The sequence below is a fragment of the Garra rufa genome, chromosome 6 (genome assembly GCF_049309525.1).
Source record: "Garra rufa chromosome 6, GarRuf1.0, whole genome shotgun sequence".
Taxonomy (NCBI): domain Eukaryota; kingdom Metazoa; phylum Chordata; class Actinopteri; order Cypriniformes; family Cyprinidae; genus Garra; species Garra rufa.
The window spans coordinates 27,511,592-27,527,081 of NC_133366.1; the positions used below are offsets into that span (position 1 = coordinate 27,511,592).

Here is a 15,490-nt window from a genome sequence, read left to right on the forward strand (position 1 = left end):
ATATTTCAGAAATAAATTCAGCCTTGGTGAACTAGAGACTTCTTTTATAAACATAAAAAAAATGTGGTAACGTAAGTACACTCAATATTACGTAAATGGACTAATTCTACCAGAACTGGCTGCATTCTAAGAAATGCAGCACTGTCCTTCAAAAGAAAAAAAGAAAAAACGGAACTGAATGTGAATGTGGAATGGACCTCCTTATCAAATGACCCTTTTGGCCTTTCTGCCTTCATTTGGGTTGCAAATAATCTTCTCGCCGTAGAACTCACACCTTTAATTAAATTACTACTGGGGGGTCCAAGCTGTTAATTACAAAAACTGTGTGTGTGCGCATGTGTGTGTGTGTGTGTGTGTGTGTGTGTGTGTGTGTGTGTGTGTGTGTGTGTGTGGGAGGGACACTGGCCGATGTAGAACAATAAGTAAAGGGACTTCTCTGCCCCCAACTCTAACACAAACTAATTTAAATATTTCTTTTCTTTAACTATCCACATTTCTTTCTCTGTCAGGAAAAGGCAAACTCACCAGTCTCTTGGCAAACTCCTTATTTTCAGACAGGAATCCATAGCCAGGATGAACCTGTAAGAGATCGAAAGAGACAAAATTGTTCACCTACACCCATCCATAGAATTCATGCTATACGGGTGACATTTAACAGCTTGATTGCATCACTGTTTATAGATAATAATATTGTCCAGGGCACCGTGTTAATAATATATGACCTTGTTTACACCAACATGGATTAGGCTCCAACTGTGCTAAAGTCTCCTGTGATTTACCTTACACATACACACACTCACACTCACACTCACACACTCACAGCTTGAGCTCCAGTCTGCTTGATGGCGTTCATGATAGCATCCATGTTCAGGTAACTTTTACTTGTAGGAGCAGGACCAACACACACGGCCTCATCAGCCATCTTCACATGAACCTGAGGGAACGAAAACACACAAAACCTATATATTAATATTATATAATATTTATATTAAGTTTCAGGTCAATTTAACCCATTTTAAATTTCGATTTCTGAACAGTTGCTGGTTACCCCATTCCTTTTTTTTTTTTAATTGTATTTTGAGACTCTCTCATTTAGGGTCATTAGCATGCCAGCAAGAGTGTCACTCTGATGTCACATGTGGAATACACATACAACATTTCTATTATGATATTTACAGGTCAATTCTACCCATTTACTCCATTATAAATGGCAGCTGAACAAACCTGATTTTTTTTAATGCCAGTTTTCTAAACCACCTTTTGGGGGCATTACATTTATGCATTTGGCAAATATTTTTAATCACTGAAAGTATGGTTCAGCTTCGGGAAAGCATGCAAAAGAAGTACTTTTATACTGATGCATTTACACGGTTGAAATGTTTTTAAAAAAATGTGTATAACACACAATACTGCTTATAACAGTTTAACAGTTTAACAGTTTATCAGTAATATTTTTAATGTTTAAAAAAAAAAAGTATTTTATGCTCATCAAGGCAGCATTTATGCTCATCAAAAATTAAGAAAAAAATTATAATATTGTTAAATATTTTTACAGTTTAAAATAACAGTGTTCTATTTTTTTATACTTACATAAAATATTATTTATTTCTGTGATGCAAAGCTGAATTCATTAGCCATTAGTCCAATGTTTACCTGATCCTTCAGAAATCATTCTCATTCATTTTAAAGTTTTAAATATTTTTTGGAACCTGTGATTCGTTTTCAAGATTCTTTGATAAATAAAAAGTTTAAAAGAACAGCATTTATTCAAAATAGAAATCTTTTCTAACCATATAAGTATTTACCATCACTTTTTAACTAATTTATCAGATCCTTGCTTGATAACAGTAAAACCTAACCCCAGATTTTTTGAACAGTAGAGAATATTTTTTAAAGATATTTTCATTTTAAAATAAATAAATACCACAGATTGCAGTTGCAATTGTTTCCAACACTGATAATAGATAATAAAATATTAAAATGATTTCTGAAGGATCATTTGACACTGAAGTGGACACTGGATGAATGATGCTGAAAATTTAGCTTTGCGTCACAGGAATAAATTAGATTTTAAAGTATATTAAAATAGAACAACATTATTTTAAATTATAATAATATTTCCCTGTATTTTAGATCAAATCATGGTGAAGTCCTAGCCTTGATAAACAGAAAAAGACTTCTTTCAAAAACATTAAAAAACGTATTGATCGCAAACTTTTGAATGGCAGTGTATTGTTTTTTTTTATGTTTGAATGCACTGTGATAATACTATTAAGTATTACTATTAAACATTAGCTGTTTTCACCTGATTTTTGGCGAGTTGTAATGATCGTACCCAGATTTTAACCCAATGCTCAAGATTTGAAACACTTTTACAACTCAACTCTGTTGTAAATGCCAGTCAGTTGTCTGCGCAAATGTCTGTGTGGCCAAGATGTCGTCACACACGGTGTGAAGCAACTGTGACAGCGAGCTGACGGAGTGACAGACCTCACAATGGGGAAGCATTAATATTGACAACTGCATCAACAGGGGAGGTTTGGAAAAGACTCGCTAGCCAACTGCTGCTTCTCTGCTAATGTTTTCCACACATGTGTAAAAAGGGAGACACAAAGTCGTTTTCCCTCACATTTAACGAGGGTGACGCAAACAGAAGTGAAGGAGTTTGGAAGACGCTCAAATGAGCCCAAAAGCCTGAAGGAACCACATACGGCAACCTCTGACTTTAAGGATCATCTTACAGAAGAAGTGAAACATTTTAACATTTAAAATGAACACTACTCCGTCAAGGTTATGAATCGCACAGACAAATCCCTAGACGCATTTTCACTGTCCGTGAGTTTAATGAGTATTCTGTCTGTGTCATTTAATGCAGCGCAAAACTCGACGGCTCCCCACCATTTGTTTCAGGGAGCCTAATAAACTTCTTACTAGCTAGAGAGGACGTGAGAGTGTCTGTGGGTATATGGTTTACTTTTAATGGAACACTTTAAAGTAAATGCTAAATGACTAAATAAATTCATTTATTTTTCATGATGCTTCAGAAAATGCCACTAGAAAGGATAGAAGGTCGAGTTGAAAGATTCTGCATTAGGAATGTGTATGTAAAATATTTGAACACATCAATCCTAGGGTCAGTATATGGACTTCTAATGTCAATTTGTTCCCCTATACAGAGTCCAGATTATCCCCCACTGCTCTGTTTAAACATCTTTATTTAGATGCTCTTTGGAAGCTGCAAATCAAATGCAAAAGATCCCCACCTCTAACCCCCCCTCATCATTCCCACAATCCAGCACAGAACACAGCAGGGGGACGAGCTGAGTTTAAAACACTGCCTCTATCAAACTCTCATGCATATGGAATAGGAGGGGGTGAAAACTGACAGCTATCAATCATGGCAACAGAGGATTACACTCCATGAAAAGATAAAGGTGAGAGGAGCAAAAGCTTTGGTTTATCTTGCAATGCTTGTAAAAGTGTAGTAGGGTCTAATTTAGATATTAGTTCCAGACTGCCTCCAGATGACTAACCTGCTTCAGCCTATCTATTTATTCATTTTGAATGCTTCATAGTCTTCATGTACAGCATATATGAGCAGTTTATTAGAAATCTGTTCTTTGATACAATACCAGTCAAAAGTTTTTGAACAGTAAGATTTTTAACGTTTTTTTTAGAGAAGTCTCTTTTGCTCACCAGGCCTGTATTTATTTAATCCAAAGTACAGCAAAAACAGTATAATTTTAAAATATTTTTACTATTTAAAATAACTGTTTTCTATTTGAAAATTTAAAATGTATTTTAATCCTGTGATTTCAAAGCTGAATTTTAGCTCATTACTCCAGTCACATGATCCTTTAGAAATCATTTGAATACTCGGTCACACTTTATATTAGGTGGCCTTAACTATTATGTACTTACATCAAAAAATAAGTACAATGTACTTAATGTGGTCATATTGCATTGCAAAACACTTTTGCTTCTATTAAGGTGGGCTATGGGTAAGGTTAGGGACAGGTTTGGTGGTATGGGTAGGTTTAAGGGTGGTAATTACAGAAGTTAATTACAAAATGTAATTACATATAGGTTTTTAAAAATATATAAGTACAATGTAAAAACATGTACGTACACAATAAATACATTGTACCAAATTATTAATTTAAATGTAAGCACATAGTAGTTAAGGCCACCTAATGTAAAGTGGGACCGAATACTCTTATTTGCTGCTCAAAAAATATTTATTATTACTGATGTTTAAAACAGCTGAGTGGATTTTTTTCAGGTTTCCTTGATTAATAGAAAGTTCAAAAGAACAGCATTTGTCTGAAATAGAAATCTTTTGTAACATTATAAATGTCCTTATCATCACTTTTGATCCATTTAAAGCATCTTTGCTAAATAAAAATATTAATTTCTATAACCCCTCCCCCCTCAAAAAAGATACACATATATACATACAGTGACTCCAAGCTTTTAAATTGTAGTGTCTAATGTTAAAAAAGCTTTTTATTTCAGAAACATCTTTCTATTCATCAAAAAATCCTGAAAAAAAAATGTACTGAGCCGTTTTAAATATTAATAATAATAATAATAATAAAAGGTTTCTTGAACAGCAAATCAGCATATTTAAATGATTTCTGAAAGATCATGTGACAATGAAGACTGTACTGATGCTGAAAATTTAGCTTTGATCACAGGAATAAATTACATTTTAAAATCTATTTCAATAGAAAGCTGTTATTTCAAATAGTAAAAATATTTCAGAATTTTACAGTTTTTTCTGTAATCTGGATCAAATAAATGCAGGCTAGGTGAGCAGAAGAGACTTCTTTAAAAACATTAAAAATCTTACTGTTCAAAAACTTTTGACTGGTAGTGTATGTGGAAGCTTTTAATGAATAATCAAAACACAATTTACAGTGGGGTCAAAAAGAAATGAATGTTTATTTTGTGCATTTTCTTAATTTAAAAACAAGAATTTTAATTGAACAATATTTTCAGCATGACAATTTTAGCGATTAAAGTCAAGTGAACAAGTAATAGTTTACCCAAAAATTACACTTCTGTTATCATTTCCATGAAATTCCAAATCTGTATTCTTTCTTCGATGAAACATAAAAAAAAAAAAAGATATTTTAAGAATTGAAACATGTCTGTATCAAAATCGTGATTAAAATCGAAATCGCAATACTGTTCAAGAAAATCGTGATAGGTTTCTTTTGTCCATATCGCACAGCCCTACTATAAAGCTTTGACTATGTATGCATGTACAGGTATCTATCTTTTTTTTTTTATTATTCCATTTGTTTTAAATACGTAATAATCCCAAAACCTTTGCTTGCTTATTTGTTTATGCCATTCCAGCACCAAAGGCCAATTTCATGATAAGAACAGAATACTTTAAAACATGACAATTATTTAATGAAATAAACTCAGAAAGAAAGCAGAAACTTTTTTGACAGAAATTCTAAAAAACTTCCTAGTGAGAAAGGATCAAAGAATGTAATGAAAAAAATACTTGCTTAGTGATATTTAAAGCAAGGCTATCTACTAAACTATGCTGAATAGACAGCTCAGTCTTACAGAAATCACACAAGTGAGTCTTGAAGCAACTAATTAGTTTTTGAATCAATGTTCTTAGACTTTTGAACCTCAATGTATTTGTTTTCATCTATGAATGAATATTCATTTCTCTCACCGCACTGGAGTCCACATCACTGTGAACCGCAACTGTTTTGATGCCCATCTTCTTGCATGTTTTAATCACCTATGAATGCAAACAAAGAGAACTTTAACTGCACATGAATATGAATGTGTTTTAATTCATAGCAGTAAAACTGTACTGTCTCATGGAACTTCATTAAAGATTAGACATGTAGGACTCCAGCCTGATTTAAAATGAAAATTGCCTTAAGACAAATCTAATGTTTTGCCTTAAACACACTGAAAGGAACCTTCCTGATAAAGAACACACACACACTCACTCACCCTGCAGGCGATCTCTCCTCTGTTTGCAATGAGGATTTTATCAAAGGTCTGTGGAAAGGAAAAGGGAACAGGGCGATTAAGACATTTGTTTTGTCAACACTTGATTTGTCCACAGTGTGTGTCTCTAACGCTGACTACAGCTCAACTCATTTAGCTGTAAGTGAAAGCTGTTCAACACACACTGCTTTTTAGATGACAAGAAGAGAGGAGATAACGATCTTTTAGATCAGGTTCGTCTATCATAATTAAACTGTATCAGGTACAACAAGAAGAAAAACTACTGTTATCTATTCCATAAAGTGCAATAAACATACACAAGTTTAAACCGAAAGAGATCTAGACGATTCTAACTGTTAAGGTGAATGTTAGTGCGCCTTAAAGATCAAAGCATGAGGCTTTCCTAATGTTGTCTGCCACGTGTAAACAATTTATGGAAAAACTGAAGGAAGTGTCTGCCAATAAACCATGTGTCAAGATGAGCCTAGGGCAATGTGTATTCAAGAACACATTCCTAAACTCAAAGCATATTTGCTCATATTGCTACACCCCCAATCGCACAACACACATACACACACCTCCAGGCAATGACTGATTGTGGAAGAATGAAACATCAAAGCTACATGGATGCAACAGGCTTTTGGGAGTGTAGCGGCTGGGAGAGTACAGTCGTGGCCAAAAGTTTTGAGAATGACACAAATATTAGTTTTCACAAAGTTTGCTGCTCAACTGCTTTTAGATCTTTGTTTCAGTTGTTTCTGTTTCTGTACAAGCACTTCATACGTTTCAAAGGCTTTTATTGACAATTACATGACATTTATGCAAAGAGTCTGAGAGACTGGGCATGCTCTCAATCAACTTCTGGGCCAAATCCTGACTGATAGCAACCCATTCTTTCATAATGACTTCTTGGAGTTTGTCAGAATTAGTGGGTTTTTGTTTGTCCACCCGCCTCTTGAGGATTGACCACAAGTTCTCAATGGAATTAAGATCTGGGGAGTTTCCAGGCCATGGACCCAAAATGTCAACGTTTTGGTCCCCGAGCCACTTAGTTATCACTTTTGCCTTATGGCACGGTGCTCCATCGTGCTGGAAAATGCATTGTTCTTCACCAAACTGTTGTTGGATTGTTGGAAGAAGTTGCTGTTGGAGGGTGTTTTGGTACCATTCTTTATTCATGGCTGTGTTTTTGGGCAAAATTGTGAGTGAGCCCACTCCCTTGGATGAGAAGCAACCCCACACATGAATGGTCTCAGGATGCTTTACTGTTGGCATGACACAGGACTGATGGTAGCGCTCACCTTTTCTTCTCCGGACAAGCCTTTTTCCAGATGCCCCAAACAATCGGAAAGAGGCTTCATCTGAGAATATGACTTTGCTCCAGTCCTCAGCGGTCCATTCGCCATACTTTTTGCAGAAGATCAATCTGTCCCTGATGTTTTTTTGGAGAGAAGTGGCTTCTTTGCTGCTCTTCTTGACACCAGACCATCTTCCAAAAGTCTTGGCCTCACTGTGCATGCAGATGCGCTCACACCTGCCTGCTGCCATTCCTGAGCAAGCTCTGCACTGGTGGCACTCCGATCCTGCAGCTGAATCCTCTTTAGGAGACGATCCTGGCGCTTGCTGGACTTTCTTGGATGCCCTGAAGCCTTCTTAACAATGCAGTGGAAAGTTTTTTTCGGGATTAAGTTAATTTTCATGGCAAAGAAGGACTATGCAATTCATCTGATCACTCTTCATAACATTCTGGAGTTTATGCAAATTGCTATTATAAAAACTTCAGCAGCAACTTTTCCAATTTCCAATATTTATGTAATTCTCAAAACTTTTGGCCACGACTGTATGTGAAGAGAATCTGGACCTTGTTTCTCAAAATAACTTGTTTCCTCCATGGATATCTATATGTAGTTATCTCATACTACAGCTCTAGACATGTCAACATCTTGGAAAAGTGGAAACCTTTCAGATGATACTCTTCACTGTCATCTCATTAATTATAATCAAAAATTCTGCAACAGTTTGCAGCCCGTGGTTGCCAGAACCTTATATACCTATGGTAGAGTTCTCTAATGATCAACAAATATGCAGAAATGATAAAATGATCAAATAAACCCTCTGAAAATCAGCTTCTAAAGCTTGCTGTAGATATAGTTGAGATCAAATTTTACATACAACTTGCAGAATCTGCCAAATGTTTATTATCTTACCAAAATAAGAGGGATCATACAAAATGCATGTTTTTTTGTACTGACCTAAATAATATATTTTACATAAAAGATGTTTACATATAGTCCACAAGAGAAAACAATAGTTGAATTTATAAAAATTTCCCCATTGAAAAGTTTACATACACTTGGTTCATTATACTGTGTTGATACCTGAATGATCCACAGCTGTTTTTTGTTTTGTTTTTTTCGTTTAGTGATAGTTGTCCATGAGTCCCTTGTTTGTCCTGAACAGTTAAACCGCCTGCTGTTCTTCAGAAAAATCCTTGAGGTCCCACAAATTCTTTGGTTTTTCAGCATTTGTGTGTATTTGAACCCGTTCCAACAATGACTGTATGATTCTGAGATCCATCTTTTCACACTGAGTACAACTGTGGGACTCATGTGCAACTATTATAAAAGGTTCAAATGCTCACTGATGCTCCAGAAGGAAAAATTATGCATTAAGAGCCAAGGGTGCAAACCTTTGAACAGAATGAAGATGTGTGCATTTTTCTTATTTTGCCTAAATATCACATTTCAGAACCTACAGAAGAAAAAAATAAGCAAAATCAGCTCGTAATGCATCGTGCTTCCATCTAAAGCATCAGTGAAGTGTAATAGTTGAATGTGAGTCCCTCAGTTGTCTTCAGTGTGAAAAGATAGATTTCAAAGTCATACAGTCATTGTTGGAAAAGGTTGAAATATACAAAAATGCTGAAATACCTAAGAATTTGTGGGACCTGAAGGATTTTTCTGAAGAACAGTGGGCAGTTTAACTGTTCTAGACAAACAATGGACTCTATGAACAACTATCACTAAATTAAAAAAAACACATCTGTGGATCATTCAGGTAACAAAACAGTATTAAGAATCAAGGGGATGTAAACTTTTGAACAGGGTCATTTTTATAAATGTAACTATTACTTTCTCTTGTGGAATATATGTAAATGTCTTTTATGTGAAAGATCTTATTCAGGTCAGTACTAAATAAAAAAAAATAAAATGAATTTTGTATGATACCTCTTATTTGGGTAAAATAATCTACATTTTGCAGATTCTGCAAGGTGTATGTAAACTTTTGACCTCAATTGTATATTCATACACTACCAGGGCTGTATTTATTTTATCAAAAGTACAGTAAAAACAGTAAAACTGAGAAATGGTATTACAACATAAAATAACCGTTTTCTGTGTCAACTTATGTTAAACTCTCATCTATTACTCCAGTCGTTAGTGTCACATGATCCTTTAGAAATCAATGGCATTGGTGCTCAATTATTAATTAATGGTTATTATTATCATCAATGTTGAAAACAGTTTTTGCTGCTCAATATTTTGGTGGAAATTGTGATACATTTTTCCTGATTCTTTAATGAGCAGAAAGGGCAAAAGAACAGCATTTTTTATAGAAATGTTTAGTAAAATTAATTATTCCAGCTTTTAAAAATAGTTTGTTTATCAAAAATAAGAAATGTTTTTTTAATCAGCACGTCAAAAATGATTTTTAAGGAACAGCTGCTGAAAATTCAGCTTTGCATCAAAGGAATAAATTACATTTTATAATATATTCACACAGAAAACAGTCATTTTAAATTGTAATAATATTTCACAATATTACTGTTTTTACTGAATCAAAATAAAGGCAGCTAGGGTGAGCAGAAGAGACTATTAAATTTTTTTTAAATCTTTTCATAGTAGTGTACACGTGAATGTACAACTAGCTTGCAAATGCTGTCAACTAGCTCTCAAGTGTTCACAAAGCTATAATCACTGCTTATATAGCATATACATAGAAATCAATGGTTTCCTCTCGTCATGAATGGTGTCAACTGACATGAAAGACAGTTTAAGATGCACAAACTGTCATGTTTTTTACTTAAGATCTCACTCAGATCCAATCATACAGTCTGACAAACAACAACAGTATAAAACCATAAAAAAGAAACAAGGATGCACAAGTAAAGACAAGTGAAGCATACATGAATATAAAAAAACTCCTATTATCAGACTTACCTTCTCATTTGGGTCATACACAGTAGAGTACCGGCAGACTATTACACCGCATCTCTGCTTAAAACAGACATGCTAAAAGACAGAGAGACAGTGCTGTCACCACTGACTGAATGAAACCGTTTATATGTTTATACCAGAGATGCCCAAACCAGGACCAGCAAGTCACTGAAGCAATCAATCAATTTTAAAGTAAAAGTAGTAAAAAGTTTGGGCACCCCTGGTTTATAAAACCTTATTAATGAATGAATGAATGAATGAATGAATGAATGAATGAAGTCAAAAATGTTTTATGACTGTTAGCACTGTGTACATTTACAATAATGAAACATGAAAAGACATCACAATCAGTAACAAAACTGTCTAAATTTTATTCTTAACAGTGGCATGTGTGTAATTCATATATGTCTGAATAAAACTTACTAACAAATGTTTGGAGAGATTTAAACAAGTTTTGGAGTTTACAGTTTGAAGCAGCAAAAAGATTCAGATTCTGACCAACTGTCATTGACGAAAGTGAAAACTAGATGGGATCAAATATATAATCTGCTTTCAAATTAATTATTATACATTTTAACAGTAATTATATTAAAAAAGCCATTACCATCATAAAAATATTTAATGCATAAGAAATACTTTCAGCACAGCTACATCAGCTAAACACTTCATGAACTCATTTTGACATTGACATGAGCTCACTGTCATCCGTGACAAAGACTTTTGGACGTTATTTCTGCAACGATAACACTGACGGACACATCATAAACTCATAAGGAGCAAGTGATGTTTCATAAATAATACTTTACAGTTAGGAATCAATGAAACTGTCCGTGTATCTTGATAAATCAAGTGAACATTCTTGCGGACCTTTTAAGACGAGTCAGAGCGCTTAGTCAGATAACGTTGCAATGCTTTGTACACAATTCTAACAAATCATCAGATTCATTATGTTAATATTTTCCATCATGCAGCGACTTCAAATATCAAACGCTCACCTTAACAGCATGCAAAACTCTTTGAAAACCTGCAGTGCTTCTGTAAGCCGCCATGATAACCAGAGCTGTGCACAAGCAGGGCGGCGCGCACTTATGACGTAACGTTCATAATTTGGGGGTGTTTGCCCTCTCGACCAATCAGATGTGCTCAGATGTGTCAGAAACCGAATTGTGCCCACAAAAGGGGGAGACAAAAATCTGAAAGTTGGATGACAGGTTGCTGATGAAAACCGTGACCTTGAAAGCTATTCTATAGCATCTGATTGTGCACGAAACTCTAAAGTATGACTGGGCATTAAAGATTAGGCCTATTTTAAATATTTTATTAAAATGGCTGAGAGTTATTAAAGATTTGTTTGTTTGGCATTGGTATTGTTTAAAAAATATGACCCTGGACCACAAGACAAGTCAAAAGGGTCAATTATTTGAAATTTAGAAAGCTGAATAAATAAGGACAATCTGGAATCTGAGGGTAAAAAAAAAAAGAAGAAAAATCTAAATATGAAGAAAATCGCCTTTAAAGTTGTCCAAATGAAGTTCTTAGCGTTGCAAATTACTAATCAAAAGTTTTGATGTATTTACGGTAGGGAATTTACAAAATTCATGGAACGTGATCTTTACTTAATATTCTAATGAATTTTGGCATAAAAGAAAACTCAATAATTTTGACCCATACAATGTATTGTAGGCTATTGTTACAAATAAGATCACAATGGTTTCCATTTGCGAGCAGATTTAATTATCAGCTACAATTAATCATTACCGTGTTGTTGTTGTTTTCCTGTTGTGTATTGACACACTTTTCAATTTAAACCTAAACATCCAGAAAACCAATTCTGCAAAGGATGGTGAAAATAATATGCCCAACTTCTATTTTACTGAAAATGTTGGGGCGAATACTACTCCCTGAATACTGTTTTTTTTTTTTTTTTTTTTTTTTTTGGAGGACTCGAGTACTTTTGTATAAGATAAACACAAAGAATAATATATAGGCCAGTATGTCATTATAAATTACAATCATTCTTATTCCATGAGTTGTAAATGAACGAATGAGACTCATTTTTATTTTTGGTTTCATTTTATTGTCTTTATATATTTTCCTTCATTTTACGGTTTGGCATTAGTTATCGCAAGAATTTACATCTTAAAACAGAATAAAAATGTACAAACACTTTAAAGGTAACAATTCTGTACACATTGTCGAGGAGTTTTTCATAAATATTTTGTATTTTTAATCAAGTAAAAGCTATACCATAATTTAAGAACATAGGCTTTTCTCAAAATGACTCGAAGTGGATGATTTCTAGACATCTGTGACATACATGGAAATAATTCTTACAATAAAATACATTCACAGAAATGTGTCCATTGTAACGCACTACATTTGACTTCGGCACTTAGGATCCCCGTTAATACTTTTATGGTAAGACAATCATTTAACGTCAAATAGCTCTATAATCTAGTGACAGGAATATTGTATTCAAACATCGTAACTTGACACGACCATACTGTAAAACATTTACACAGTCAGAAAAATACATCCATTCTTCGTCTTTGGCAAATTACCAAAGGACATTTTATTCTTCAAATAAGAAAACAGCCTTCATTTTAGTCACATAATACTGTCCGGCTTACTTCAGTCACAGTGCAACACTGAATACATGCTGAGAACATAAACCCTCATTTACTATTTACAAATAATATTCTCTTTTATATGCAGTTTTTGGCGGAGTCCTTAAACGTACCACTCGCTAAAATTGGACGTTAAGCTGCTGTGGCCGCTGCTGTTCAGCGCGCCAGAGTCTGGCGACATGGTGCTGTGAGTTTCTGAACACGGAGAGATCAAACTGGAGGGAGTGGAGGACTCGTACCCGGAGCTTCCAGCAGGAGAGGAGTCGACCACCGTACCTTGATCCTCATGAACCTACAAAAGGCATCAAACTGTTAGAATCAGTTCATTCTGACTAAATTATGATGTGCAAGATGAACAGAGATAATAGCTGTCAGATGGATTAAATTCTCACCTTCATGTGTTTCCTTAAGGAGCTGGGATGAGTGTAAGACTTGTCGCACAGTTTGCACAGATATGGCTTGTCAGACGTGTGAACGTGCATGTGCTTCTTCCGGTCACTGCTGTTGGCAAAACGTCTGTCGCAGCCTTCGAATTCACACATGAACGGTTTTTCTCCTGAAAGACAAAAATATTTTCTATTTAGATATATTTCTTTTACCACCTTGGTTAGAACGTTACACACAGAATCAATGAATGCAACTACTACTACTACTACTACTACTACTATAACTGCCGTGATGGTGATGGCGCAATCACGCCAATTTACGCATTCAATTTTTTAAGCAATTCACACTTACAAAAGCGTCTATTTTTAATTTTAAAACATCGCTATAGGATTTCTAATCTTAAACTAACTTGTCAAACGACTGCTGAGTCGCCAATGCGTAACAAACGTATGCAAAAAAAGTGTTGTTTGCTATTACTGAAGAGCAAGGTCAAAATTCTGACTTTAAACTGAAATGACAATTTAAACTCAAGTACTGTCTGATTAAATAAACCCATTAAATAATCACCTGTATGTGTCCGTTTGTGTATTTTCAGATTCTCTGAACGCGCAAACACCTTTCCACATCCAGGGAAGGGGCACGCGAAGGGTTTCTCTCCCGTGTGCACTCGGATATGATTTACCAGTTTGTATTTTGCCTTGAATGGCTTGCTCTCCCGTGGACAGTCCTCCCAAAAGCAGATGTGGTTACACTGTTCTGGCCCGCCGACGTGCTCTGTGGACACATGCGTGACCAGCTCGTGCATGGTGCTGAAAGTTTTGCTGCAGCATTTTTTTGGGTCACCAAGCTCCGGGTCGATCCATTTACAAATGAGCTCTTGTTTGATGCACTGTTGTCGCATGTAGCGGAAGAATGCGCCGGGGTGGTGCGCCATGTTCATACTCATATTTAGGCCATATTGGCTGTAAGGATCGGCCCGCGCATTGGGCACTTGGTGATACTGCTCCGTTCGCCCGAAAACCTCACCGGGTAATCCAAGGCGTCCGTTCAGGATGTTTGGAGAGCCGTGATGGGACCCGTGCTGCTCGTGGATTCCAGGGAAAAGTAGGTGACCCTGACCTTCTGGGTGAGAGTGATGGAGAGGCCCTGCTGTAGAGCTGAAGATTGGGTGTTGTCCGCTGCCCGGAGTCGAATCCCCAAAGCCTCGGCTGCGCAAGAGAAACTCCCTGGTGGAGTTAAACGTGGAGCTGGCGTAAGAGGCAGCGTGAGCCGCCGCATGCGCTCCAAGAGCGGCCGCGGAATAGCTAGTTGCTTGGGGCGCAAAAGCTGCGTTCTGGCCCGGGGACAAATCAGGGTGGTTCAGTTTGAACGCACCCATGTGTGCCGATTCCATGAAACTCATATCTCTGTCCTGCGTCTCGCTCACAGCCGAGTGATGCCTTGTGAACGTGCCAACCCCTAACCCAGAGATTTGGTGGCCGGCATCCAGTAACATCACCACGGTTTTTGATTACAATATGCGAATAAACACGCGTTTAAAAAGAAATCAAAAGTAGGGTGTAAATAAAACGAGTGGCTGTTAGTTGCCAGTAATACGGCGGTTAATTAAAACTCATACCAAGTGATGAAGTTAGAGTCAAATCAAGTAAATCCTTTTGACGCGATGGAAAAGATGTAAAAATGTACAAAATTTGCACATCGGTACAATTAGTTAAACTTGTAGCGGTTGCGCAGGTTCTCCGTGCGTCGTTGTATCCAACTGTGTGTTTTTGAGCTCCTGACTGCGCTTATCTCTCGGGTCTCTCCAGGGCACCCCACGCCCCCTCACGACAGTAACCCCGTTTCCCAAATCTAGGAATCTGATTGGTCTGTGTAACTCCCAAATCCTCTTCGCTCGACCAATCAAACGTTTACTCACCGTGAGTAATCAGGGCTGATGGTTTCAGTGGCTCCGCCCAGTTTTATGCGTTTACGAGAGAAGATTCTATGGTGGAAGTGAGGAGGAAAAAAATGAATGAAATACACTGTATTACACTATTACTTATTATTAGTTCATTACTTGGTTTGAATTCAGTAACTGTACTAAACACATCCGTTTAGTAAACGATAAATCTGAAGGTCTCTCTTATTTACTTTTGTAAACAATATTTTTTTTTGACTGAAAAGATTAGATAAATCGCTCACTGTGACATTTGATAAGTGAGGGGAAGTTTAATTTGTGAGCTCATTCTATTTAAAGCTTTTACTAGACTAAAGTTTCATATTAGAGCACAT

At 36.0% G+C, this 15,490-nt stretch overlaps 2 protein-coding genes across 2 annotated transcripts in view; both read right to left on the reverse strand.

Annotated features, from left to right (window-relative positions):
- pcca (propionyl-CoA carboxylase subunit alpha) overlaps positions 1-11,286 on the reverse strand; it is a 72,301-nt gene extending 61,015 nt beyond the window's left edge. The window contains exons 1-6 of the mRNA XM_073842092.1: positions 11,198-11,286; positions 10,206-10,277; positions 5,989-6,036; positions 5,699-5,767; positions 821-934; positions 526-579 (exon numbers count right to left, since the gene is read on the reverse strand). Coding sequence (XP_073698193.1) covers positions 526-579; positions 821-934; positions 5,699-5,767; positions 5,989-6,036; positions 10,206-10,277; positions 11,198-11,251 — 411 coding nt within the window. The 5' untranslated portion in view covers positions 11,252-11,286. The remainder of the gene's footprint in view (positions 1-525; positions 580-820; positions 935-5,698; positions 5,768-5,988; positions 6,037-10,205; positions 10,278-11,197) is intronic.
- A 988-nt stretch (positions 11,287-12,274) lies between these two features.
- zic2b (zic family member 2 (odd-paired homolog, Drosophila) b) lies at positions 12,275-14,962 on the reverse strand. Its single transcript, XM_073842451.1, has 3 exons — positions 13,784-14,962; positions 13,222-13,385; positions 12,275-13,121 (listed from the first exon to the last, which is right to left on the reverse strand). Exons 1-3 carry the CDS (start codon positions 14,709-14,711, stop codon positions 12,933-12,935), a joined length of 1,281 nt encoding a protein of 426 aa, XP_073698552.1. The 5' UTR covers positions 14,712-14,962; the 3' UTR covers positions 12,275-12,932.
- Positions 14,963-15,490: the final 528 nt, after the last annotated feature.

Coding starts and splice junctions, on each gene's coding strand:
- zic2b (XM_073842451.1), bottom strand. CDS start 14,711: ATGTTACTGGATGCCGGCCACCAAATCTCTGGGTTAGGGGTTGGCACG. Junction 13,386..13,783: donor ACACAAACGGACACATACAG/GTGATTATTTAA, acceptor TTTGTCTTTCAG/GAGAAAAACCGTTCATGTGT. Junction 13,122..13,221: donor CCTTAAGGAAACACATGAAG/GTGAGAATTTAA, acceptor TGCCTTTTGTAG/GTTCATGAGGATCAAGGTAC.